General features: G+C 48.1%; 1 protein-coding gene across 1 annotated transcript in view; it reads left to right on the plus strand.

Moving 5' to 3' along the window:
- The first annotated feature begins 632 nt into the window (after positions 1-632).
- The window catches only part of VDR (vitamin D receptor), a 68,447-nt gene continuing 49,760 nt past the window's right edge, over positions 633-19,319 (plus strand). Inside the window, exons 1-2 of the mRNA XM_056854453.1 lie at positions 633-702; positions 7,296-7,446. Of these exons, the coding sequence (XP_056710431.1) occupies positions 639-702; positions 7,296-7,446 (215 nt within the window). The 5' untranslated portion in view covers positions 633-638. The remainder of the gene's footprint in view (positions 703-7,295; positions 7,447-19,319) is intronic.

A 19,319-nucleotide genomic window follows, 5' to 3' on the forward strand; every position in this document is an offset into this window, starting at 1 on the left:
TTCAGATGGTTCTCTGATCTGATCCAGCAGGGCTTCTCTTATATTATGTTGCCCACAAGCTTGATTGACTAACTACCTAGAGCTAAAATAGGGGAGACCCACTGAACACCATCTTACCATTCCGCACCAGAAAAGCACTGTGCTATTAGAAATGCTTGTCAAAGTGAATTGTGGAACTAAAATATGCTTCAGTTCATTGGCCTGAGATTCTTCCATGTGACTGCATCTTAATTCATTAAAACTTGTGGAGAGACAAGGTGACACTTGGTAGGGGAAATCCCTTGTCTTGTCCAAGGCCACTATTTGAATAGAGAATGTAATTATCGTCTTGCGAATTCTTATAAATTGCCTTGAGAGTAATGCTCCGTGGGGTTAATATTATCTCTGCCATCTACCTGGCGATGTTATAAGATCTCGGGAGGCAGCACTGAGTTGACACCTTGTATTTTGTGAGTCCCATTTGGGTGTGGTGAATTAGTCGCTGGGCGCCACGCCTCACTTTTTATGTTGCTGACGTCAATGGGGTTGGAGTTGAAAGCTAGGGTGAATTCCTAAACCGAAAGTATTTAAACTCTTTTGGCGACAGCTGGATGTTAAGCCATTCACTTTTCAATATTTTTTGGCTCACAGGTGGCTCCATGTCGCAGTATCAGGACTCCTGGGGACTGTTCCAGCCAGATATACAACATGGCCTCGATATTGGTAATGTACCTCCTTTTCTCATAGAATATTGTCATGATGTGTCTCCCACCCCTATTGAGATAATTATGTGTCTTTTGTGATTGTTTTTTAAAATACATGTTCTTTTAAATCTTGAGAATTCTGAAGGAAGTACAAAAGTTATAACTTTTCTTAAAACTTCTTTGAATAGCACTTATTTTGCATATACGATTAAAAAACATGCAAAATAAGTGCTATTCAAAGAAGTCTTAAGAAAAGTTATAACTTTTGTATTTCCTTCAGAATTTTTAAGTTTTAAGGTTTTAATTGGGTTTTATTGGTTAAGTTTGAATGATGACTTTTATTGTTGATGGTTTGATGTGTCTGGATAATGTTACCTGCCCTGAGCCTGGTCTCGGCTGGGGGAGGGCGGGTTATAAGTTGGGGAAAAAAATTCCCATTTTTTAAAAATTGTTCAGTAGAATATTTGGGAGACATGAAATCTTGGTTTCAACTTTGCAGTTATGCTAGTTTGGGGAAAACTTGTTTCTGAAGATCTAGGGATGAGGAGCTTATGACGAGTTGTAAGGATTCAGTTTGGGCCCTGTCTCCTTAAATTTCTCGATGATCGCCACTAAATACTTAATATGTGTCAGACTTCAGTACCTCGTTGCATCTCAGTAATAGTAAACTTCACTCCAGACATTGCAGAGAGTTTAAAGTTTTATTAAGAAAGCAAACGGGTTCAGCATGTCTATACAAACTTAAGGTCAGAATACAGAATGGGAAAATACAGGTCATCTTTATAGGGGACACACACTAGAATTGAGTACATGTAATGACTTTGAAATGCAAAACATCAGGGTTCTTTCTAGAGATGCCAGGGTTCCAGCAGAATTGACACCTTGAGAACAGAGCAGATTTACAATAGGAGGGCTTGTTTTGAAGTGGAAGTATTAGTGCCTCCGGCTTTCACACCTTCCTCCCAAACTGAAGAGACTTTCCCATGAGACAGGGAGGGGGGGAAAGGAGCACGGAGCTTGCTTATCCGGGTCCCGACTGGGTGCCCTCGCTGACACTCCGCCTCCCCAAAGAGCCCCTCCCGGGGTTTCCTGGTTTGGTGGGGTAGTACCGATAAAATTTCGCTACCAGGGTGGGGGCTTTTACGTGGACCGCAGAACCCACTCATCATGACTGGAGTTCAGGTGTGTCCAATGTACGAGGTATTCCTGCTGACCCCTCTGCACCCGAGAATCTAACACCTTGGAGATCTCAAAGTGCTGTTCCCCTTGTACCATGACTGGGGTTGCAGCTGCGGGTTCAGGGTGCCATTCAGGTGCCGGTACAAAGGGTTTTAAAAGACTCACATGAAATACCGGGTGCACTCCCTGTAAGGTTTTGGCAGTTCCAACTCCACGGTAACCTCATTGATAACCCGGGAGATTGGGAACGGCCCCACAAATTTCTGACACAGTTTCTTACACGGACATAAAGACCTGAGATTCTTGGTGGAGAGGTATACCTTCCCCCCGACCTTTAACTCCCATTGGGGTGCCCTGTGTTTGTCTGCCTGTGCCTTGTATCTCTCCTTCGCCTGTTCCAAATTTCTTACAAGCCAGGGCCAAGTGTTCCTCACTGTGTTAGCCCATACTGACACCTCTGTGGGGTCGCCTTCCGGCGGGAGGGGTACAGCCCCCAAGGGTCCGAATTCCATTCCGTAAACAGCATTGAAAGGGCTTATGCCAGTAGCAGAGTGTACCGAGTTATTATAGGCATACTCTGCCAATGGTAGCAGGCCGACCCAATTGTCCTGGTGGTAATTTACAAAACAGCACATGTAACATTCTACCACCACGTTAACCCTTTCGGTCTGCCCATCTGTCTGCGGGTGGTAGGCTGAAGACAAACCCTGTTGCACACCCACAATTCCTAAAAATGCTTTCCAAAACTTTGACACAAAGATGGACCCCCTGTCACTCACGACCTTCCGCGAGCCAGTTTGTGTGCAGAGGGCATCCCCTCGCACGGAACGAGATGAACCTGCTTCAAGAAGAGATCTGTGACCACCCATAGAACCGTCTTCCCCTGGCTAGATGGGAGGTCGGTGATAAAATCCATCCCGATCACCCGCCAGGGTGCCTCCGGAGTCTCTAGGGGTTTTAACAACCCAGGAGATTTTCCCATCAAGCGCTTACTCGTCACACACACAGGGCAAGATTTAATGAACACATCGATGTCTTGGCGCATTCCAGGCCACCAAAACTGCCTTCTCGTTAGGTACAAAGTTTTCACAAACCCGAAATGTCCCCCCGTTTTGGAACTGTGGCTCCATTCCAACACCACTCGCCGCAGTTCCTGGGGGACGTAATGTTTATCCTTGTGGGCACCCTCTTCGTCCGTCACCTGGGACGGGAGAGACTTATCCCCCCCTCGCGCTGAAGAGCCTCCCCCCACCTTTTCTTAATGGCCTCTGGAAGATTTACTGGGATTGCTAAGGATCAGGAGTTAGTTGCAGTCAACCCCTGAGAGGAGTCTGGGACTGGCTCCTCCGCCTTATCCCCCCGCTCTTGCTGAAAGGTTTCTCCCCCCTTTCTGTGACTGTCTCCAGAAGACTTCCTGGGGTCACCAGGGATGGGGGGGTAGAGGCAGCCTTCTCCTGAGGGGGTTTCGGGACTGGCTCCTCCGCCGCTGCGCGGGCTTGGGCTCTGGTTAACCCCCCTGCGCTTGTCCCCTCCGGTTCCAAGCCCAGGTGTTCCCGGGTAAAAAGGGATCCTACCAGCCGTTCGACCTTACAGTCATACTGCGGCATCCGGGACAGCCCGTCGGCCAAGCAGTTCTCCTTCCCCGCCATGTGTTTAATGCTGAAATGGAACTTGGAGAAAAAGTCCGCCCAGCGAAGCTGTTTGGCCGATAGCTTCCTCTGCCCCAATAGAGCCTCAAGATTCCGGTGGTCCGTCCAAACTTCAAAAGGCTCCGCCTCCTCTTCCAGGAATTGCTGCCAAACCGTAAGGGCATGTTTGATAGCCATGGCCTCCTTTTCCCCATTCGGCCAGTTCAGCTCGGGATCAGAAAATTTCCTACAAAAATAGGCACAAGGTCTAAGCACCCCTTGGTTATCCCTCTGAAGGAGCGCGCCTCCCATGGCCTTCTCCGAGGCATCTACTTGGAGGGTGAACGGCTTCGAACAATCTGGGTGAGCCAGAATGGGTTTGGAGGTAAAACGCTGTTTCAGAGTCTCGAATGCTGCCTGACACCAATCAGTCCACGGCACTTGGTATTGCGCAAAGGTAGCCTCCTGTCCCTTCCCCTTAGTCTTGAGCAGATCGGTGATAGGCAAGTCTACTTTGGCAAAGTCTTGGATAAAATTCCTATAAAAATTGGTGAACCCCAAGAACTGCTGAACCTGTTTGCGAGTTCTCCCATTCCCTGACTGCCTGGACCTTCTCAGGGTCCATGATCAAACCTTGGGGGGACACAACATACCCCCAAGAAAAGACAATTGGCTCTGATTGAACGCACATTTCGAAAGCTTGGCATACAAATGGTTGTCCCTTAAACGACGCGAAACCTCCCGCACCAAATTCCGGTGTTCCTCGGGATCCCTGGAGTAGATCAGAATATCGTCCAGATAAACGATAACCCCTTTAAACAGTAGATCATGCAGGACCTCATTGATTAATTGCATGAACCATGACGGCGCCCCCGATAGACCAAACGGCATAACCATGAATTCAAATAACCCAAAACAACAAGAAAAAGCTGTTTTTGCTTCATCCCCCTCCTTAATACGGACCCGGTAGTAAGCTTCCACCAGGTCAAGTTTCGAGAAAACACAGCCCTCCTGGAGAGCACTCAGGAGGTCCGGAATTAGAGGGATGGGGTAAGCATTAGTCTCAGTAATTGTGTCCCCTATAGTCTACACACAGTCTGAGATCAGAAGTTCCCTTCTTCTTCACAAAAAAGCAGGGAGTCGAGAACGTGGCCTTGGACGGCCGTATGAACCCCTGTTCTAAGTTCTTGTCCAGGAATTCCCGCAGTACCGCCTTCTCTTGGGGACCCATGGGATAGAACCAGGCTTTGGACGGCTTAATGTCTTTAATCAGTTCTATGGCACAGTCCGTCTTGTGGTGAGGGGGTAATAAGTCACAGTCCGTCCCCTCAAACACATCCGCGAAGTCACTATATTCCGGAGGAATAAGCTTGCTTATTCGGGGCCCGACTGGGTGCCCTCGCTGGCAGTATGACTGTGTTGTCTTTGTAGTTCTGTGTCCACTTGAGGTTATGGCTTTTCAGGAAATAGGGAACCTTCTAGTTTTCCCATCATTTCCTGACCTTGCTACCAAGCCAGGCTTCATTGGGCGGAAGAGGAGAGAAGGATGCTGAAGGGTGAAGAGGAGGATGAGAGGCAGGTGCCTAGACAAATTCAAACCTGTTTGTTTTCCACAAACTGGGATTCTAAACATCCTGGTTTAGAATTCTGGTTTGTGGGGAAGACACAAATTCTAGTTTGCCCAGGCACTCACATTCAGATGTCACAACAAACTGAAGTTTGTAACCCAGATGTTTTTAGTCATGTTGTGCATGTGAGTGCAGGGGGCAAGGAACATCACTTCAAGCCAAGTTCATGAACATCAAGAAACAAACCTTGGTCTGAATGGAACCTACTGTAACTCAGTGCATTTAACTGCGCTTCTGGGGCATATAGCATGTGACCACAATTATTCGTTAGTTGTGGCCTATGCTTCCAAAAAGGGTATTATCAAAAGGAGATTCACCACTGGCTGAGAATGCCTTTCAGAATTATGAGGTCTGACTTCAAAGCCTTCATTGGATCAAGAAAATATAGGCAGCACGAAGCTTTAAGCAGTTTATTTTAGTACACATGTCAGCTTAAGTTAAATGACGTTGTTGCAAAGTACTTTTACCCAGCGAGGTTGGACAGTGCTACTTTAGTTGTGAAATGTGACTGTTTCACCATCTGTAGTGAAAGCAAAAAGCCATAACATCGCGTAAGTTCCCCTCTTGGCCACAGACACAAGTGAGGAGAGCGGAGCTGCTTCTGTCCCTTTCCAAATTCCCAGTCATGAGGGAAGGCACTGAACCCTTTCCCGTGTCTTTCTTTCTGATCATGGGAAAACCTGGCTTGAGTTTTAAATGGAAACGGTGCCATTCAAAGGTTAACAGCCCATCATTGATTAGTACAAAATTAGGCATGTAGTTAAAATAGTAACTAATAAGCACATTTTCTATTTTGGGAGACTGTCAATGTTTGCCTTTACTCACAGAGGAGGTGGGTTAAGTCCACAGTTAAGAGTGAATCTAAATTTCCAGCGAATGGAAAAAGGAACTGTTGATGTAGTAAGTTCATCCACTTCCCTTTTTATTTTTAAATGCTATTTTGAGTGACTGCTAACCGGCTCTAATGGGTGGGATGTTTTTTAAAGTAATAGGGGAAAATGGAGGAACAACAGAACAGGTTTGAGGATGGACAAATGTCTTTTACTCTGTCTTTTACATGTCAGGAGGCCAATGATGATCCTTACCTCAGGCTAGGCTTGTATCCACCTGTATTCACATGCATGTCGTGTCTCTCTGGTTAGTAGGGTTGCCAACCTCCAGGTAGTAGCTGCCGATCTCCCGCTATTACAATTGATCTCCAGCCAATAGAGATCAGTTCACCTGGAGAAAATGGCCGTGTTGGCAATTGGAGTCTATGGCATTGAAGTCCCCCCCCAAACCCCGCCCTCTTCAGGCTCTGCGTGTTTTGCCCGGGTTTTCTGGATGCTGCATCCAGAAAACGGGGGCAAAATGCACAGAAACGCGTGGGGAGAGCGAGGCGACCTCTGACGTATTTAGGCTTTTATTTCTCATGATCCACCTCACACACCCCCGCCTTGGTCACACACACAATTTCAAGTCAGGTACCTCTTTGAGACTAGGAGCACAAGCCACACATGAGAAAATATCGCACATCTCCATTTGTCTTTAGAAGGTTAATTACCTTTAGAAGGTGTGCATCGCCCTGAACCGGATTGATTCTGTGAGAGGAGGGGGGAGGGAGTTTCACCATTCAACTTCTGTGTGGTTTTGCTAATGGAAACCAATCTAACACCCACCATGGGTTGATTAACACTGCAAAGGAGGAAAAGATTGGCTTTTAAGGGACCTGTCTTTTAGCAACAGAGATTTCATGATCTCTGCCATGTCTTTCCCTTTCGATTAGAAAATATTTTGTGAGCTCATTATTGCTTGCTCTGTCTGCCAACAACAGTCCAGGTCTCAGGTAAAAGGCCTTTCATAATCTACCACCTGATCCTTTTAACTGGAGATGCCATGGATTTGAACCTGGGGGTTTCTGCATACAAAGCAGATGGTCTACCACTGAACCCTTCACAGATGGAAAAACAAAGCAGAATCAATTGCAGTGGGGGTTAGGGATATATTTCTATCTTGTATTGGTTTTTTTTGTTACATCTCAATAAAATTTCCTTGTTACTTTCTTATTAAAAATATATATCCTTTCTGGCTTTTGCACAAGTGACCCTTGCCTACTTCTCCTGTATGGTACTTGATTCAGAAAGCTTTTGTGAAGAAGGTAACTTATGTTCATTTCTTCTTCTTCTTCTTCTTCTTAGAAATGGAGCCCGTGGCTGCTTGCCCATCCTTTCCTGATCCAACCAACGACTTTGATAGGAACATTCCCCGCATCTGCGGGGTCTGCGGAGACAAAGCCACTGGCTTTCATTTCAACGCTATGACATGTGAAGGATGCAAAGGATTTTTTAGGTACGTTAACATTTAACTAACATTTAAGTTGTAATTATATAGTTTTAAGATTCTGCGCTACGGCCTGAAAAATCGAATGCATACATATTAAATTCTCTAGATATATGTTGGCTTTCCACAAACTGAAATTTCCATGACCAGGCAAGTTTGCTTCTATACAGTGTGCAGAATGGCCACGCATGCAGCCTTTTGCTCAGTAATGATATGTCTTTAGAAATCTGAAAGAACAAAAATAGAATATAAAGTTGTTCAGTATAAACTGATGTGAAATTCCTGCATTTTATGCAGGAGAGGCTGAGAGTAGTATGGAGTTTCTTTTCAGATAAGTCCCTATAGGTATGGTTGCCAACCTCCAGGTACTAGCTGGAGATCTCCTGCTATTACAACTGATCTCTAGCCAATAGAGATCAGTTCACTTGGAGAAAATGGCCACTTTGGCAATTTGTAGGGTTGTCAGGTCCCTCTTTGCCACCGGCGGGAGGTTTTTGGGGTGGAGCCTGAGAAGGGCGGGGTTTGGGGAGGGGAAGGACTTCAATGCCAGAGTCCAATTGCCAAAGTGGCTATTTTCTCCAGGTGAACTGATCTCTGTTGCCTGGAGATTAGTTGTAATAGCGGGAGATCTCCAGCTACTGCCTGGAGGTTGGCAACCCTAGCAATTGGACTCTTATGGCATTGAAGTCCCTTCCCTCCCCAAACCCCACCCTCCTCAGGTTCCACCCCAAAAACCTCCCATCGGTGGCAAAGGGGGACCTGGCAACCCTACCTATAGGGTACAGTACGTTTGGAAGTTTGAAACTGTTCTCAAACAATTTGAGAACCTCTGCTCTAAACCGCTGCCTTTATCTATAGATTTTTGCTATTAACATGTTAGCTTTGACGCAAATGGTAACCAGTCACTGTATCTTGTAGTAAAGTGGCTGGCCAACATTATGATAGCAAAAGAAGCAGAAAATAGAGAACCCACTGATGGCTGGAGATCTCCCACTGTTACAACTGATCTCCAGGCAACGGAGATCGGTTCCCCTGGAGAAAATGGCCGCTTTGGCAATTGGACTCTATGGCATTGAAGTCCCTCCCCTCCCCAAACCCCGTCGTCCTCAGGCTCCATTTCCAAAATCTCTAGGTATTTCCCAACCCAGAACTGGCAACCCTATGGGCAGGAGAATATGACTTCTAAATAAACAAAAATGGGGGACGGGGCACAGAACAGCTTAAAGAAAACTTAAAATGCTCCAGAAGGGACAGAAATTTGAGAGCAGCTGGGTGTGTGTGTAGAAAAATGGGGGGATAAAACAGTATGCTCAAGCATCTAACAACTTTAAAAAATCTAGAGTGTGCGTGAAATTTTACAGGGAGGATTTCCAAACTGTTCCCCCCCAACCCATCATTCCTCACAGGTCTCCAACTGGCATAATATACCGTATTTTTCGCTCCATAAGATGCACTTTTTTCCTCCTCAAAAGTGAGGGGAAATGTATGTGCGTCTTATGGAGTGAATGCGGCTCTGTGCGGCCGCCCGCTTCCAGCTGGCCGTCAGGGCAGGGAACGCTGGCTCGTGCCGTCCCGACGCGCACGTGCCCAGCCGGCTCTGTGCGGCCGCCCGCCTCCCAGCTGGCCATAAGGAGACCCAGCAAGGGGGCGGGGTGACCCTTTAAACTGCTCCTTGCTGAGCAGTTTAAAGACCCACCGCCCACTCTCCCGGGAGTCCCCGAGGTCTGGACAGATCGAGGGGACCAGCCACTTCCAGTGCCACAGAATGCGCAGCTCGCGCTCGCAACAGCAGCCCCGTCTCCAATGCCAGCCCCTCCCCCTGCTGCCCAGCCACCCGTGTCGTGTCTGGGATCATGTCCCCACTCCTTTCCATGCTCTCGTCCGTCTGTGGCGAGTCCCCCCTTTTTTCCGTCCCCTTTTGCCTCTTCTACCTCTTCCTGTCCGCCTATGGGCTTTCCCCAAGCAATGTGCATCTCTCTCTCCCCCCCTTTTCCATCTCTTTTGCTCCTATGGGCTTTTCCCATGCAATGTGCTAGGGCTGTCAAAAAATTTTTTTTTTGGTACAGTTCGGATTCGGCCGAATTTGGCCCTTGTGGGTTCGGTACGTGCCGAAGTCCGAACTCCCCCACTTCGGATCCGTTCAATTCGGCCGGAATTCAAAGTTCGGAAAAAAATTCAGCCGAATAAAGCCATTAAAAACACAATCGTGCCTTTCCGCGGCTCTGGGGGGGGCATTTTTTAAGGTGGAGGTCCCAAAATTTCAGCGGAGCTTGGAGGGACCCTCCTTGCCAGAACCCCCAAGTTTGGTTAAGATTGGACCAGGGGGTCCGGAGTTATGGGGCCCGGAAGGGGTCCCCCCATCCACCCAAAGAAAAGAAAGAACAGAAGCCGGCTGCTATTCATGCAATGGGCGGGGGGGGACCCCTTCCGGGCCCCATAACTCTGGACTCCCTGACCCAATTCTCACCAAACTTGGGGGTTCTGGCAAGAAGAGTCCCCCCAAGCTACCCTAAAAGTTTGGGACCACCACCTCAAAAAATGCCCCCTCCAGAGCCGTGGGAAAAACCTCCCTATGCCTGCTGGTGCTGAGAGATTTCTCATTAAGCTTGTTTCCTCTGCGGATAACCACAGACGCCCAAAGTGTTAACCCCTCATGGGAAGTAGGTTAATGAGAAATCTCCCAGCATAGGCAGGCATAGGGAGGTTTTTTCCATGGCTCTGGGGGGGGCATTTTTTGAGGTGGGGGTCCCAAACTTTTATGTTAGCTTGGTGGGACACTCCTTACAATAACCCCCGTGTTTGGTGAGGATTGGGTTGGGGGGGGCTGGAAGGGGGCTTGCCCCCTTCTCCATAAAAACCAATGCAAAACTTTTGGCTTTGGGCTTAGGGCTATCCATGGCTACTAGTCAAAGTGAATACTAGTCATGATGCATATCTATAATCTCCAGGGTCAGAGAGGTTTTGCCTTGGATTTGCCACTCTCTAGATGCACATTCCCCCCAGCCAAATTCTCAAAACTCAACAATAAGCCCCCATGCAGAGTTTGGAGAATCTGGCTGGGAAAATGTGCATCTGGAGAGTGGCAAATCCAAGGCAAAACCTCCCCTGCTTAAATGACCAAGAGGTTTACCTCCCTCACCCAAGCCTGGGTGCTACCCTACCTAATAACTAGTGCACCCTTAAACAAAGTTAACCACCAACATCACAATTCACAAACAAGGCAGCTACCTTGAAGCAGATGGATCTCCCCTGCAAGCAGGAATCACACAGGTGAGGCGGCGCAACACTCTAGGAACCCAAGCTAACTTCAACCAAAGTACACTGGATCCCCCCCCCCCCGCGGGCAGAGACTCACACTGACCCATTTAACTCCAGCCAAAGTTGGCAACCACAAAAAACAGCAGGAATAACACTCCCACAAAGGCAAGCCCACCCCAACCAGAACAGGTAATCCCCCCCCAACCAGAAATCACAGCGTACACACACAGAGCAACAACCCAAACATCAAATTTAACATAAAGAGCCCCAAACCAGGCCAAGCTTAACAGAGACTCGGTCAGTAAAAGCCTATGCCAACTCCAGGCCACAGCAGGAATTAGAAAGCCAAACTTGGGAACAGTAGCACAGGCCAGAAATCACAGCCCGCACACACAGAGCAACAAACCAAAGACCTTTAAAATGACTATTCACTGTCCTGATGCAAAAGGAGAAATTCCCACCCCACCGCACTCGCCTGCTCACTGTTTGCATGTGTGTGTTAAGTGCCGTCAAGTTGCTTCCGACTCATGGCGACCCTATGGCCATTTATTCATGGAAAGGTTTGCATTGGAGTTGTCACTCTCTAGATGCACATTTTCCCCATCTGAATTCTCAAAACTCTGCACGGCGGCTTATTGTTGAGTTTGGAGAATATGGATGGGGGGAAAAGTGCATCTAAAGAGTGGCAACTCTGATGCAAAACCTTCCATGAATGAAAGTCCTCCAAAATGTCCCATCTTTGACAGCCCTGCTCAGATCTTGCAAACGGAGGGCCGTGGCTTCTGTGGCCCCCGCAGGCGGCAGGATCGCTCGGGAGATTGGAGGGGGGGAAGGGCAGGCGATCCACTGCAGATCCCTCGCCTGTCTTCCCGGGACTCCCAGGAAGGCGAGCGGGGGGTTGGCAAGCTCCTCTGCTCTGCCTGGACAGGCAAAGCAGAGGGGTTTAAAGACCCCTCGCCTGTCTTCCCGGGACTCCCAGGAAGGCGAGCGGGAGGTTGGCAAGCTCCTCTGCTCTGCCTGGACAGGCAAAGCAGAGGGGTTTAAAGACCCCTCGCCTGTCTTCCCGGGATTCCCAGGAAGGCGAGGAACACACACCCCAGGCAGAACCGACGACAGCCCCCTTTGGCTTCCCCCCCACCCACAGAAACTGCTCTCTCCCCACACACACACAGACTCTGCTTTCCCCCCCACACACACACATACACAGGAGAAAAATTATAGATTAAAGCCCCCAAAGGGGTCTTACTGTGGCTGTCTTCTGTTCCATCCAGACGGGCTGTAATCCAAGATGATTCCAATTAGGCACGGAACGTTTAGCTCTGGAGAGATGCACACGGGATCGGATCGGCTGCCCCATTCATCCCAATAGGGGAAAGGGGAAAGGGGAAAGCCCATATCTCGGGACCCCCTGACCCAATGTTCACAAAACTTGGGGGGTTCCTTAAGAAGCTTAGTCTAAAGTTCCAGTGAAAGTTTTGTGTCTGCACCCCCAAAAATGCGCCCCCTGCAGCCATGGAAAGAGAAAAGGGGGGGAGGCGATATTTCTGCCCCCACTGAACCCATCTTTACAAAACTTGGGTAGTATTTTAAGAATAATTCACTGAAGCTATGATAAAGGTTTGGGGGCTATATCCCCAAAAAAGCGCCCCCTGCAGCCACATAAATGGAAAAGGGGGGGAGGGAAAAGGGGGAGAACCCATATCTCGAGACCCCCTGACCCAATGTTTACAAAACTTGGGGGGTATCTTAAGAACACTGGTCTGAAACTCCGCTCAAAGTTTGGGATTTGTACCCACAAAAATGCGCCCCCTGCAGCCATGGAAAGAAAAAGGGGGGAGCCCATATCTCGGGACCCCTTGACCCAATGTTTACAAAACTTGGGGGGTACCTTAAGAAGCTTCATCTGAAGTTCCAGTGAAAGTTTTGTGTGTGCACCCCAACAAATGCGCCCCCTGCAGCCACAGAAAGGAGCGAATGTGCACAAGCACCCCACACACACACACGAGGATTTCGCTCTCTCTCTCTCTCTCCCTGGCCGGGCCGCACATCAGCTGATTCCTCCAGTACTCAATCCTGACTGATTGGCCAGAAGAAGACCCAGCTTGCCCACCGATTGGCCGGGGGAGGAGAATGCTGCTTACTGACGGTTATGCTGCTTACTGACGGCCGAATTTATTCGCGAACTCCCGAACTCGCTGAATTCGGCCCCCCCGGTTGCCCGCCAGTTTTGAGTTCGGATCCGTCCGAACAGAAAAGCAACGAATCGGGAAATTCGGTTGATTTTCAGTTCGGACCGAACCGAATTGACAGCCCTACAATGTGCATCTCTTCCCCCCCCCCCTTTCCATCTCTTTTGCTCCTATGGGCTTTTCCCATGCAATGTGCATCTCTCCCCCCCCCTTTCCATCTCTTTTGCTCCTATGGGCTTTTCCCATGCAATGTGAATCTCTTCCCCCCCCCCTTTCCATCTCTTTTGCTCCTATGGGCTTTTCCCATGCAATGTGCATCTCTTCCCCCCCTTTTCCATCTCTGCCCCCAACTCCACTCCTTCCATTCCTTCCATCCGTTCCCCTCATTCTCCTCCTTCCCTTTGTCCTTCCCAGTGTCCTTTGGGCCTGCCAGGCCCGCCAGGGGGCTGAGCAGCCTTTTCTTCCCTCCATCCCCCTTTCCTCCTTGTCCGGTCTCAGCCATTTTAAAACGGCCTGTCCCTCTGGGGGCGAGGATCCTTCCTCCTTCCGATGCCCCCCCTTGCCCCCTTCGCTCTCCCTCCCACTCCTCCCTGCTGCTACTGTCACTTGGAGGGCCGGGGGCGCAGCCAGCTGATCTGGCGTGTCTGCCCCTTTTCCCCCCAGCCGGCTGTCCACTCCTTCATGCATCTCAGCATCCCGGGAGAGTGGACAATGGCTCTTTAAACTGCTCCCTGCTGCCAGTCCTGGCAGCGGGGAGCAGTTTAAAGACCCCTGCCCCCTTCCCTGGACTCCCGAGAGGTGGGGGTGGCTCTTTAAACTGCTCCTCGCTGCCAGCGGGGAGCAGTTTAAAGAGCCACCGGCCTGAATTTTTTTTTTTCAACAGCCCTAGTCGGGACGTTCCCCGCCCCGACGGCCAGCTGGGAGGCAGGCGGCGGCACAGAGCTGGCTGGGCGCGTGCGCGTCTGGACAAGTTTTTAGAGGAAGAAAACAAGATTTTTTCTTGTTTTCCTCCTCTAAAAACTAGGTGTGTCTTATGGTCAGGTGCGTCTAATGGAGCGAAAAATACGGTACATTACTACCACTCTTCAAATATTGAAACTGACCACGCTTTATGGCATTTCCCCCTACTGATTGCAAATGGCTCCTTTTTTTTTCAACCAAGGGGAAGAACTTAATTAGGCTGAGCTACCATGGGAGCCGAACTGGGAGCGGCTTAGTGTCACATGAAGCAAAGGCTTTTCATGTCCTGTTTTGAAGGGTAATGCAGCTGCAGAAGGCCGCAGTCAACTTTAAAAAGTACACTTGGGGGGAGAGTCTTGGACACCGAAGACTTTCCTGCCACTTCCCCCATGTGGTGTGAAAGGGTACAGTACTTATATCTTTTTCCATCCCAGTTGAGGGGTTGGTTTTTTCCACTGTGGAAAAACTGCCAGAGAGGAACTGGTTTTTGCCCCCTTCCCATTTCACAGGAGAGCCAGCATGGTGTAGCGGTTAAGAGCAGTGGTTTGGAGCAGTTGACTCTGATCTGGAGAACCAGGTTTGATTCCCTGCTCCTCCACATGAGCCGCAGAGGCTAATCTGGTGAACTGGGTTGATTTCCCCATTCCTACACATGAAGCCAGCTGGGTAGGGCTGCCAACCTCCAGGTAGTGGCAGGAGATCTCCTGCTATTACAACTGATCTCCAGCCGATAGAGATCAGTTCCCCTGGAGAAAATGGCCGCTCTGCCAATTGGACTCTATAGCATTGGAGTCCATACTCCGCCCTCCTCAGGCTCTGCCCCAAAAACCTCCCACTGGTGCTAATGAGGGACCTGGCAACCCTACAGCTGGGTGACCTTGGGCTAGTCACACTCTCTCAGCCCCACCTACCTCACAGGGTGTCTGTTGTGGGGAGGGGAAGGGAAGATGATTGTAAGCTGGTTTGATTCTTCCTTAAGTGCTAGAGAAAGTCGGCATATAAAAACCAGCTCTTCTTCTTTTCCTTCTCCTTCTTCTTCTCACAATTGCAAAAACATAGAAGAAACCCACATGTAGTTCAGTGTTGTGTGTAGTTCAGCCGTATTCGTTAAACAGAAAACTGGTTTGAACACCACTGGCTGTCAATTAGGACATGTCGATAACAGGAACTTTCCCATAGTACATGAAATCTGGAAAACCAGTGTGGTGCAGAGCTTTTGAACACCTCTAAAAACTAGGTGTGTCTTATGGTCAGGTGCGTCTAATGGAGCGAAAAATACGGTACGTTACTACTTCATCCTTGTTATGGGCTGCTCTTTCATGCACAGGTTGTCTACCTCTGTTGTGTGGGCTGGCAGGGGGATCTGAATTCTAAGTACAGCGTTGTACGTGCGTGTGAGGTCTGAGTGCGCTGAATGAGAACAGTGAGGAGGGAGTGGGCCACTATCCTTCAATCTCTTAACCATATTTAAGTGGGAAGCCAGCATTATGTCTGCATCAGGCCAGAGGATTCCAAAAACGATCCACGTTTAGCATATCTGATAAGAGGCCTCTATTTATCCATCTTGAACCACACTTCTGCAATGATGACAGAGGAGGTTTTTTCTGGGAACTTTTTATTAAACATTCTGACTAATAGCAGGCGTAATTATAACTACGATGTGACTCATATGGAAAAACCTTGCTTATATATTTCATACTGTAATAGGATGCAGGGAATATCATGTGTTAGCCTCAGACACTGCGCTTCAAAAAGGACAATTTCCCCTTAATGTGAATTTCTTATTGCAGGATCTCCATAGCAGACATATCCATTTTGCTAGATTGTAGGATAGGATGCTTTGCATACTGTAGCCTTCCAGTAGGATTACCGTGCAACCTGGCGAACCAGAAACACAACATTTTCTTCAACTGCTGTTGCTTAAATCAGTAACTCGAGTACGTCTTTCCACAGACAAGGTTAGTGCCCTCAGCTAATCAGGTATATGCTTTATGTCCTAGACCTGATAAACGTCAGTGCGGGCCATTAATCATCTTTGTGGGGCACTGACTGAAGCATCTGCTGCATTACTGGAACCAGGTAATCAGTTTCAGGGGGTAGTCCTGTTGGTCTGCAGTAGAACAGCTAGGCCATTCATGCAGGGTCAATTTTGATGCTCGCTCAAAGCTCCTTTTTTAAATCCGACCTTTAAAATGCCTATTCATGGTCCCGATGCAAGAGGAGAAAGACAAACAAATTCCACCCTCCCCCCCACTCGCCTGCTCCTTCGTTCCCTCATTTGCCTAGCCATTAGCAATCGTCATTTGCATAGCTAACCAGCAGCTGTGCTTCCTTGAGTGGATGCTTCGAGGCAGGGATGGACGGAGCAAATAAAAAAGGTCGCATTAAAGGGGCTCTTAAGAAATATGAAGCAGGTATGCGCCGGCTTTGCAGTGACTTCTGGAATGAAGAACGGGGCACTTCAGCCTGGAATGTGCTGCTAATTACCAAGCATAAACAGCCCTAAATTCAAGTCCAGTAACACATCAGAGACCAACAAGATTTTCAGGGTATAAGCTTTCGAGAGTCGAACCTCCCTTCATGTTTCCCAAATTTCTGATAGCGAAGGCATGCTGGTTTTTTTTTTCTGAATTAAAATTGGGGGTGCACATCATTTATGCAGACAAAACATTTGGAAGGAGACTTGTACAGAGACTGTAGGGTTGCCAACCTCCAGATGGAGCCTGGAGATTTCCTAGAATTGCAATTAATCTGCAGACTACTGAGATCAGTTCCCCAGGGAAAAAATGGCTGCTTTGGAGGGTGGGCTCGATGGCATTATACCCTACTGAGGTCCCTCCCCAAATCCCACTCTGCCCAGGCCCCACCCCAAATCAGCAGGAACTTCCCAACTTGGGTTTGGCAACCCAAGAGAAAGGCTGTTCTGTTCTGGGTCTGAGTGCAGTTGGTTCATTCTACCTCCCTTGACTGCAGAGAAACAGCAGAGCTACCTGGCCTCGGCCATTTATGCATGGCTGTTTCCTCGCGGTCAGCCCGCCGGCTTCTTCGGGGCTTTGCTTTAATAATGCTTGCATTTTCCAACTGTCAGAGATCGCCTCACTCTTTCCGCGCATTTGTCATGCATTTTCTGGATTCGTGTTTAGCCAGCATCCAGAAAACGCTGGCAAAACGCGCAGGGAGAGCGAGGCGACCTCTGATGGTTAGAAAATGCAGGCGTAATCAAAGCAAAGCCTGAAGTAATCAGCAGGGTGACCACAAGGAAACAGCCCCACCTAAATGCCCCTCTATGGGGAGCTGGATTGGAAGGGAGCATGTCTAGAGCCTTACGGGATTCCCAACCTAGTTTTCTTGCATTTCTCATCACATTTGTGGTTCTGCCAACTTGCTCCTGTCCCACTGCCCACTTTTGGAATGACTTCTGTAGACTAGTTAGTAGATTCACTTGAAGCTAATTAGAAGCTCTCTTGAGAATCAGTCAACGAGCTGCTCAAAGAATCCTCTTGCCCACGTTTTCTCCCTTGCTTGCAGTAGCAAGCACAGCTCTAACTGTATGTCCCAAAACAGGTAGAGCATGGTGAAAGTGCCAGCAGAGTTTCCAGGTAAACTGTATTCCTTTTTCCCAAGCTTATCACTGAACTACAATCTTTCCAATTCTGTAAAGACAGAAATGGTCAGCCGGAACCAGTGTGTTCCATGACAGGGTATATGGGGAGACGCTTCTAGGGAGTATCAAGCAAAGAACAGAATCCTTGAGCATCGGTCATTTTCGTATCATTGTAATAGTTGCACAGTTCAAGTGGATTTCCTTTGTGGTTCTCTCTAGTCTCCTGTCTGCATAATTTTTTCAAATAAAAAAACCTTTTCAGCAGCAAATACTTCAACCATCAGCTTTTTGTCTTCTTTTACTTGGCCTGTTTGGGGTAATCTGAATGAGAGGAGGAGGAAAAACAAGAGGGTAAGGGAAACAAAATCCTGCTATTTCTTCATCCTTAAATATAGACCACCCTGACCTGGATGGCTCAGGCTAGCCCGATCTCGTCAGATCTTGGAAGCTAACCAGGGCCAGCCGTGATTAGTATTTGGATGGGAGACCACCAAGGAAGTCCAGGGTTGCTGTACAGAGGAAGGCACTGGCAAACCACCTCTGTTAGTCTCTTGCCTTGAAAACTCCATAAGGGGTCGCCATAAGTCGGCTGCGACTTGACGACACTTTACACACACACAAATATAGACCTTTGGTACATTCTACAGTTACTAAGGGCTAAGCAAGACATGATAGCATTTTGTGGGCAGCCACGAAGACACGACCATTTTGAAGTGATTTTAAAATGCCACATTGGCCTGATCAGCACGGCACTCTTTTCCCCCCATAATTTTTTATTAAAAGAAAAGTAACACAACATACATACAAACCCATACATACAATATATCAAGCCTTCCAAAGAGAGCCGTATATTTACAACATTTATAACAGCTAAACAATTGCATCTCATTCTTGAAAGACAACGTTACAGATAAATTCACTTGCTATAAATCCAAGGCTATCATTCTTGGTTACATATCTGCGTAGCTACTTAATAATTCTATAGTTTTATGACCATTTACCATGCATACAGAAATAATCAGATTAATATTGTCGAAGGCTTTCACGGTCAGAGTTCATTGGTTCTTGTAGGTTATCCGGGCTGTGTAACCGTGGTCTTGGAATTTTCTTTCCTGACGTTTCGCCAGCAACTGTGGCAGGCATCTTCAGAGTAGTAACACTGAAGGAGAGACACTGTCCTTCAGTGTTACTACTCTGAAGATGCCTGCCACAGTTGCTGGCGAAACGTCAGGAAAGAAAATTCCAAGACCACGGTTACACAGCCCGGATAACCTACAAGAACCAATCAGATTAATCTTTATTATTTCCTTCATCTTGTAAACCCACTATCTACTCTACCCTTTGTTGTAATTATCTGCTCTATCAATAGCTATTGTTCACATTCGAATTAGTCTAGTACACAATATCAGAATTGCAATTGAGCAATGAGAGCGAGCGTGGTGTAGTGGTTAAGAGCGGTGGTTTGGAGCAGTGGAGTCTGGTCTGGAGAACTTGGTTTGATTCCCCACTCCTCCACATGAGTGGCGGAAGCTAATCTGGTGAACTGGATTTGTTTCCCCACTCCTACACACGAAGCCGGCTAGGTGACCTTGGGCCAGTCACACTCTCTCAGCCTCACCCACCTCACAGGGTGTCTGTTGTGGGAAGGGGAAAGGAAGGTGATTGTAAGCTGGTTTGAGTCTCCCTTAAGTGGCAGAGAAAGTTGGCATATAAAAACCTACTCTTCTTCTTCATCAGGGGTGGGGAACCTTTTTTCCACCAAGGGCCATTTGGATATTTATAACATCATTCGCGGGCCATACAAAATTATCAACTTAAAAATTAGGGGTGAAATGGCTAAGAACTCCCCCCCACACACACGCATTTTGGCT

Source organism: Euleptes europaea, chromosome 1 (genome assembly GCF_029931775.1).
Source record: "Euleptes europaea isolate rEulEur1 chromosome 1, rEulEur1.hap1, whole genome shotgun sequence".
Taxonomy (NCBI): domain Eukaryota; kingdom Metazoa; phylum Chordata; class Lepidosauria; order Squamata; family Sphaerodactylidae; genus Euleptes; species Euleptes europaea.